Below are 9,472 nucleotides of genomic sequence, written 5' to 3'. Positions count from 1 at the left end.
CATAATAAGATGTCAACAAGCAGCGACATACAGTAGCCCTAGTAGCCTAGTTCTTCTCCACTTAAAAAAAAATACTCGAACTATTTACTGCACGTAGACTAGGGCTATGCCTTAAAATACCCTAGTCTAGCAGATTGAGAAGTGGATGTCGTGAAAGTGAACAAACGATCACCTATTAGAAAGGCAAACAAAGTTGCTTTTGACATAGTAGCCTACAATGAAGAAAACTGATGCTCTGAATACTGAATCAGCCGTCTCTGAAAGTTTCTATAGCCTAATTGATGCATTTAACCGGAATTTGGATTTAATTTTTTCACCGCAAAACAGACGTGCACTGTTTTCATATGGTGGAGCACCTAATCGCTATTAGCACTTCTCCCCTGTGTTTGCGTGATAGCCTAGGCTACTACCACTTTTCCCTCGCCCTCCCATAAATTCATCAATGCATATGAAAATATGTTAGCCTACATGGTAGCATGTTCAAATGTATCATGAAAATTGTTCTTATATCTTTAGTTGGATATTGGATTTGAGAAATTGGTGTTCCATAACTTAATCCATAATTTGAAACTGCAGCTGAAGTTAGACTTGAAGAAGAATCTGTCTGCTCACCAGTTCCATTTTTTTTAACAGCCATTTCATTATTGATAAGTTGATTACATGTCTATATTAACATGTTCTATCAAAGAAAAGATAGAAAATAACTATTTGTGTGTGTGCTGTAAAATGGTTAGAAGAAATGAAATCGGAATCGGCCAAAATCGGTATCGGCAGGTCAAACTCTATGAAAAATCGGAAATCGGTATCGGCCCAGAAAATTGCAATCGGTGCATCTCTACTTTGGACACATGCCAGAAGGGCCACTCGTCAAATGGAACAAATCGAATGCTGATTTAAATAGCCTTCTATTGGCATGGTGCAAGAACGCAGGCAGGACCTCCCCTCCCCAGACAGCAACACACGTTGGCCCCACGGCATAGCAGATGTTGGGATAACGTTGTTTACTGACTTTGGGCCAACGCCATTTTGGCCGGTGGGGTAACGTTGCTGTGACGTTGACATTTCAATAGAAAACTCAACAATCCGCAAACCAGCAGCCTACATATTGGGCATATGGCGGAAAGTTAGAAGTATACTATAATAGTATATATAATAAATACAACAACAACAACAAAATTGAAAGTAACTTGTACTTTGAGTATTTTATTAATACTTTAACCTTTACTGGAGTACGTTGCTCAAAAAGGAATTTTCATTTTTACTTGAGTCAATTTTTAAGGGAGTGATTGTACTTTTACTTGAGAAAAGATTTTCAGTACTCTATCCACCACTGTGTGTGTGTGTGTGTGTGTGTGTGTATCTTTTGTCTCAGAGAGGGAGGGGCGTGTGTGTGTGTCATTGTCTCAAAGCATTACATATTGTATATGAAAGTGCAGTTGCCTCTCTCTCTCTGTGTTGTTGAGGTAGATGCCCTCTGAGTTTTAAAATCATTCATAAGCCATAAGTACTTCCATAAAATGTCCAGCCTGTGAACAAGGCCTTGATTTCTATACATTTCCATTGGAACACACAACCATATTACTGTTATTCACATGAAAAGCAGCTAGGGGGCGTCCCAGAGGTCGCATGGCAGACACCATTACAGTCAAAACAATCGAACACATGATTGACATCAACTTTACTAAACTCCGCTCTTCAAGCTAAGTTGTGTGTAAGCTTTCACAACTTATGGTAAAATTGTCTCCCGTCACTGTAGTGCTACCTACTTTCATAGTTAAAAAATAACATGTTGAACAATAAATATAGGCTAGGCCTATTAGTCTGTTTTACAAACATACATTGCATGTTGTAAATAAATAGTAAAAAATAGACATCATATAAATAAAGAAATATGTGCTTAAGAAAATGTCCATGTCTCTCTTGGCATGCAGTGTCCTGAGGTGAGAAAAGTGCATCAGCTCCGCGGGCTGCCGGGTCCGCTTGGAACAAGTCTTTGTTTTTAATCCAACCAGTCGTCTCCAGCGAGGGTCGACTCACAGGCTGTCCACGAGGAACATCCCGAAACCCGAGTCGTTGCTTACGAGCTGCCAACGGGAAGGCTTTTCCCCGTGCACGGAGATATCGCCACTGATGCGGCTATCACGATCCAGGTGCTGAACCACAGCCCAGCATCTCTCTGTCACAGTAGGGCAGTCTTTCAGTTTTACCTCGCACGAGAGCAGCACGCGGCCCTTGGACTTGAGGGTTACTTGCACCGTACTATTCCTGTCACAGTCCAAGTCTGCGTTAGTGAAATTAAGGTTCAAGTAGATGAAATAGCTCCCTTCGCGCTTCACCGTCAGCATGCGTTGAACACTGTCATAGTCAAAATTAGCACCAATGGAAGAGCCGTTGCCGATGTCAATCGCGTCCCATTTCATAGTCCCAACATCGATTTTGTCTACGTGAGAATAAAACAATTACAATAGATTTTAGAATCGTGTTAGCATTTGTTTACAAATAAGAAGACAATACTACTACTACTACTACTACTACTACTACTACTACTACTACTAATAATAATAATAATGCAACAGGTAGGCTACGTCAAATATTTTGCCTATAATAGTGTGGGGGTGTCCAATTCCCTCCAAGGATTACAATTTGTAAGGCCACACACATTCAGCACACACAACATCACTACACAAACAGCTAGCCTATTTGACCAGGCTGGTGTACAGTTGATGTAATCATGATTTGCATTGGGCATACACCTACATTCTACCACATAACCTTTAAACATGAATTAAGCGTGACATAGACATAGTGACATAGTCTTACCTTGGGAAGCTCTCAGGTAGGCTAAGTTTCTCGACTGCAGAGAGAAAGAGAGGATGAAAAAGAGATGTTAGGCTACTATGATTAGGCTACAGATTGTGGATGTTTCTGCGTAAAATAGCAACATACGACAGAGTATGCTTTTGTAAAAAAGCAAGGCAAACGAGTGATTTGTATAGAAGTAGAAGCACATTTCACTTGCATCTTGCTATCTGCCTGTGACATCTTTGTTGTCATTGCAAAGTGCACACACACACTTTAGCCTATAATACAGTAGCCTATAAAGGCTATCGGTACACATAACTTACCTTAAACTTATCAGCTTCAGCGAGAGCGTACTGGGTAGCGCCGTGATACCCTGTCCCCGACGATTGGATTGACATTAACATGTCTATGTTCTTGTTTAATAAGTCCATCTTATTCCACGCGAGCACGACCACTGCAGCTCCACCAAGCGAGGTCACAATCACAGCGAACGCCAAACACGCCAGCGAGAGGTGTACGCACTTGTTGCTGTTGCGCACCGTGGGCTGAAGACTCTCCACGTCCTTCGATGACATGCTGACCAAGTTGAAACTGTGAGGCTTTTGCCAGGGAAACAAACTAGCAAATGAAGTAAGATGCTGTGTTGTATTCCGTTAATGAGTCCAAATGGTGTTTCTTCGAGACTGCGATGTGGAGAGAGTGTGTATAACTGTGAATAACCGATTCGCCAGTACAAATTACTTTTCCAACTCTGACCTTTCTCTCTCGCGGTCCTTCTTGCAGTTTGTTGAGAGAACATAGCTCAGGTCGACTTTTATCTGACTTCATGAACCAGAGGGAAGTCATGGATTTCCCTCGCGTCGTTTCCCACCCACTCTCCCCTCCCCTTTAGGGCTCCGTTGGCCGGGTCAGCTGCGTCGACGTAGACGGCTCACACCCCGACGGAGAGGGAGAGAAAAAAAGTTCAGACTTTCCGCTCCGCCGCTTGCTGGGTTGCGAAAGCAAGCGAGTGGAAAGTGAGACTAGTGACGATGTAAGCGAAACAGGACGGGGCAATCCGCCTCTCTCGCTCTCTCGCCCCCCCCCCCCCTGATGTTCTCATTATTTTTTTTTATACATCGAATAGAATATAATTATATTGACCAATTAGAACCATATCTCACAACATCAATGTGTATTAGGACATTTTACATTTCTTCCATTCTTATTATTCATATTTATAGAACAAGCAAAAGTCTTTGATATCTGTGACTGATTCTGTTGTACTTTGCCAGAAGCACACGCACACACACACACACACACAGAGAGAGAGAGAGAGAGAGAGAGAGAGCGAGAGCGAGACATGCATGGAACAAGACAACAGCCTCAGTGAATAGAGGAAAATCTATTTTTAGATAATCGACTAAAGGTCTGGTTTTTAAGGGATAAATACTGCTCATTATTCATGTCCCACCCACAAGAAAAGACCAGCCAATTAGATTTCATAGTCCAAATTCTACCGCCGCCCACAGGTATTACGAGCCAATCCAAGGCCCTCCCACCCAGACTGAGGGCCTCCACACCATTGCGATGTCATCCCTCTAACCTGTTGAGGTGTGAATTCTTTAAAGGACCAGTATGTAGGAAATAATGGAAAATAAATTGTAACCATTCCAAAAATGATCACCATATGTTGTCAGAGAGTAAGGAAACACGATGAATTGAAGTAATGGCTTATTTGACAACATTACTATAACCCTTAAAACCCTGTAAAACACATGAAAAAATGAGTTACGGAATCTCTTGGAATTTTCGTTCATGTTTTGAACGATTAATTCTAGAATAGCGTATTAATAATGGGCTGGCTGTCCTCCTATTTGTGTTGCCAAATTAGCAAAGGCCAACTGTCAACTTGCTGTCAGTTGTAGTCATGAACACCTACGAGGGGCAGGCAAATTTCCAAAATTAAAACAAGAAACAAATTAAGTGGACATCGGAGGAGCTTCCTGAGATGGCGACGTCTTTGTCAAACGAAGAATATCAAGTCTGACGCAGAGCTGGCCATATTTCTCCACGACAGGTAGCCTAAACTTCATCTGCATCGCTAACTTCAGCTAAATATGTTACGTTGGTTAGAGAGGTATTTTTTGTTTTCACCGTTTTCGTAATGTGTAGCTGGGTCATGGTTGGAGAAACGTTAAAGCAGCTGCAGGTTCGTTCAGCATGATGCGAACTTCTGGGTACTCAGATTAGCTGCAGGTCAACTAACGTTAGCTAAGTCTTCATTACATCTGGCAACCCAGAAGAGGCTCGCGTCTGGTAGTCTTGAGAACGTTCACCAGTGTTTTGATTTTGGCCTACAGAACGTTCGGTAACAATCCTACAAATCGCTCCTTCAAGACAATGCCGTTCCGCAGAGAGTGAATTATTTTCCTGGCTCCTTCTAGAATTCTACACGAACATTCTATAGTTTCAGTGTTCTTAAAATTGTTTAATGGCAGAAAAATCCTAACCTGGCCCTAGCCAGATGAATGTCGTTCCGCTAGCTCCGCCTAGCTTCACTCACATCCATCTGGAACCTCTTCCATTGAGAGTGATTTCTCCAACCAACTTTATGGTTTAGCCAATCAGGACGCAGGGCGGGAGTTTCATAGATGTGACATAGCGTAGAAGCGACTGTGAGACTGTTATCAGCGTCACGGGTTGGCTTCGATGAGAGTGGTTGAAGTAGCACGTCAATAGATGACGGACAAGTGGCTTATTCAATCATATGCAAGCATTTTTTGATTAGGTCCAGCCTTCTGAAACGACATTTCAATGGATCGGTTCCAGATGGATGAGTGGAGCTAGCGGAACGACATTCATTTGGCTAGGGCCAGGTTAGAAAAATCCCTGAGGGTAATTGTTGCGTCACGGTATAGAACCTTCTTCAAAAACGTTCCACATATTCACATAGTAATCACATATTTGTGATGGTACTCCCAGGGGCCCAGCTGCATCTGATCACATATTTGTGACCATACTCCTCAACAGGCTAAAGGCATCCTGTAAAGACATCCCCACACTGGGTGCTACAGAGGCTCTCTGTGTACAAGGTCCCACGTTTGACATGGTTACAGTATGTTCACATTTCCATAATAACACTGTCAGTGGCAGTTCTAGACTCAATTACTCCCTGGGCGAGATCCCCCCGAGCGCCCCCCCCAACAACAAAAAAATCTTCTTTTTTTTCAAACAGTCATTTTTTTAAACAGCAACGTTAACCAAAATGATGGAAATAAATAATCAGAACTTTTGAGGTTTTGACCGTTTTGTTGCAAAGCATAATCCATCTCATGGTGAAATTAGTTGTTGTGTTTGTTAAAACCGAATTATTATTTTATAGGCTAAGCATAGGTATCATTGCAAGATGGCTAACAAACGTAAAAGTTATACTAGGCTAGGCCCTATCAATTAACATTGACGTTAGCCCTTCACTCATGACATGATACTGTTATTATTAGGACATTACATACCTTTATCCTTTGCTCGTTTCTCCTCTTCTACTTTTCTTTTTTTTTGGAACTGGCCACCTGATGGCTTTGACCGCTTTCTGTCCATCGTGTTTGGCACTCGACAGTCGACAACAATCCACAAATTCCCATGATCCACTCGCGACCACAGTCAAGACCAAACCAATTCACCTGGGTGACCTCTTAATCGTTTTGTCACCTATTTTTATTAGCCATTTCACACAGTTAATTAAATGTGCAGGAATCATAGGTCTGCATTCATAACATTATGAGATGTGCGTTGTTTGGAAGAAAGTCAAGGTGTGACTGATTTTAGCCCACTAATAGACTGTTGTAGGCTACTATACAGTGGATCTCCCTTCATCGGGACATTCTAAAACGCTTAACGTGAAAAAGCTTAACGTGGCTTAAGGTAGGAAAACAACGATGAATCATCACCAAATTTCGCATGACCATATGTTGTCATGAACACTTAAGTCTGTCAAAAAAACTAAACCGAAATCCAACGATTATAGAAGATATCTCACGTTAACGTTTTCTTCTTCATTGGCGCATATGGCGAGAAAAAGGCTTAACGTGGTTTAATGTACCTAATCAACGATCAATGATCACCAAATTTCTCTTTCATATTGCTCCTAATAAGCACATAAAACTGTCAAAGTGTCAAACCCAAAGTCCAATTATTATGGACGTTATCTAACATTAAGCGTTTCTGCTTCATTGAGGCCTATTGAAAGGAAAAAGCTTAACTCGATTCAATGTACCTAAACAACGCCCAGTGATCACCAAATTTCTCTCATATATTGCTTATCATATCCACTTAAGACTGTAAAAAAATCGGACCCAAAGTCCAATTATTATGGACGTCATCTGACATTAAGCGTTTCTGCTTCATGAGGCCTATTGAAAGGAAAAAGCTTAACGTGGATCAATATACCTAAACAACGTTCAGCGATCACCAAATTTCTCTCATATATTGCTCCTCATAAGCACACGAAACTATCAAAAAATCGAACCCAAAGTCCAATTATTATGGACGTTATCTGACATTAAGTATTTCACAGGCCTGCTGGCTATAAGAAAAGGCTTAACGTGGTTTAATGTACCTATAAAACGATCAATGATCTCCGAATTTCTCTCTCATTTTGCTCCTAATAAGCACATACAACTGTCAAAATATCAAACCCAAAGACCAATTATTATAGACATTACTTGACATTAAGCGTTGCTGCTTCATTGAGGCCAATATTAAAATAAAAAAGCTTAACGTGATTCAATGTACCTAAACAACGCTCAGTGATCACCCAATTTCTCTCATATATTGCTTATCATATCCACTTAAGACTGTAAAAAAATCGGACCCAAAGTCCAATTATTATGGACGTTATCTGACATTAAGCGTTGCTGCTTCATTGAGGCCTATATTAAAATAAAAAAGCTTAACGTGATTCAATGTACCTAAACAACGCTCAGTGATCACCCAATTTCTCTCATATATTGCTTATCATATCCACTTAAGACTGTAAAAAAATCGGACCCAAAGTCCAATTATTATGGACGTTATCTGACATTAAGCGTTGCTGCTTCATTGAGGCCTATATTAAAATAAAAAAGCTTAACGTGATTCAATGTACCTAAACAACGCTCAGTGATCACCCAATTTCTCTCATATATTGCTTATCATATCCACTTAAGACTGTAAAAAAATCGGACCCAAAGTCCAATTATTATGGACGTTATCTGATATTAAGCGTTGCTGCTTCATTGAGGCCTATTGAAAGGAAAAAGCTTAACGTGGATCAATATACCTAAACAACGTTCAGCGATCACCAAATTTCTGTCATATATTGCTCCTCATAAGCACATGAAACTATCAAAAAATCGAAACCAAAGTCCAATTATTATGGACATTATCTGACATTAAGCGTTGCTGCTTCATTGAGGCCTATATTAAAAGAAAAAAGCTTAACGTGAACCAATGTACCTAAACAACGCTCAGTGATCACCACATTTCTCTCTTATATTGCTTATCATAACCACTTAAGACTGTAAAAAAAATCGAACCCAAAGTCCAATTATTATGGACGTTATCTGACATTAAGAGTTGCTGCTTCATTGAGGCCTATAAGGAAAAAGCTTAATGTGATTCAATGTACCGAAACAGCGATCAATGATCGCCAGATTTCTCTTTTATATTGCTCCTAATAAGCACATAAAACTGTCAAAATGTCAAACCCAAAGTCCAATTATTATGGGCGTTATCTGACATTAAGCTTTTCTGCTTCATGGCGAGAAAAAGGCTTAACGTGATTCAATGTACCTAAACAACGCTCAGTGATCACCAAATTTCTATCTCATATTGCTCATCATAACCACTTAAAACTATAAAAATATCGAACCCAAAGTCCAATTATTATGGACGTTATCTGACATAAGCGTTGCTGCTTCATTGAGGCCTATTGAAAGGAAAAAGCTTAACGTGGATCAATATACCTAAACAACGTTCAGCGATCACCACATTTCTCTCATATATTGCTCCTCATAAGCACATGAAACTATCAAAATATCAAACCCAAAGTCCAATTATTATGGACGTTATCTGACATTAAGCGTTGCTGCTTCATTGAGGCCTATTGAAAGGAAAAAGCTTAACGCTATTCAATGTTCCTAAACAACGCTCAGTGATCACCCAATTTCTTTCTCATATTGGTCATCATAACCACTTAAAACTATAAAAATATCGAACCCAATGTCCAATTATTATGGACGTTATCTGACATTAAGTATTGGCCTGCTGGCTATAAGAAAAGGCTTAACGTGGTTTAATGTACCTATACAACGATCAATGATCTCCGGATTTCTCTCTCATTTTGCTCCTAATAAGCACATAAAACTATAAAAATATCAAACCCAATGTCCAATTATTATGGACGTTATCTGACATTAAGCGTTGCTGCTTCATTGAGGCCTATTGAAAGGAAAAAGCTTAACGTGGATCAACATACCTAAACAACGTTCAGCGATCACCAAATTTCTCTCATATATTGCTCCTCATAAGCACATGAAACTATCAAAAAATCGAACCCAAAGTCCAATTGACATTAAGCGTTCCTGCTTCATTGAGGCCTATATTAAAAGGAAAAAGCTTAACGTGATTCAATGTAGGCCTACCTAAACAG

The 9,472-nt window shown here is 40.2% G+C and overlaps 1 protein-coding gene across 1 annotated transcript; it reads right to left on the bottom strand.

Annotated features, from left to right (window-relative positions):
* Positions 1-1,176: 1,176 nt before the first annotated feature.
* LOC143125688 (uncharacterized) lies at positions 1,177-3,656 on the bottom strand. The gene is made up of 3 exons (XM_076287374.1): positions 3,126-3,656; positions 2,821-2,854; positions 1,177-2,440 (listed from the first exon to the last, which is right to left on the bottom strand). Exons 1-3 carry the CDS (start codon positions 3,375-3,377, stop codon positions 2,034-2,036), a joined length of 693 nt encoding a protein of 230 aa, XP_076143489.1. The 5' UTR covers positions 3,378-3,656; the 3' UTR covers positions 1,177-2,033.
* Positions 3,657-9,472: the final 5,816 nt, after the last annotated feature.

The sequence above is a fragment of the Alosa pseudoharengus genome, unplaced genomic scaffold (assembly GCF_046254945.1).
Source record: "Alosa pseudoharengus isolate Yale_2024_CS ecotype anadromous, Long Island Sound unplaced genomic scaffold, YU_APseudo_1.1 YU_APseudo_1.1_scf_1, whole genome shotgun sequence".
Taxonomy (NCBI): Eukaryota; Metazoa; Chordata; class Actinopteri; order Clupeiformes; family Clupeidae; genus Alosa; species Alosa pseudoharengus.
Note: the sequence above shows the minus strand (reverse complement) of the source record. Positions and strands in the feature narration are given on the sequence as shown.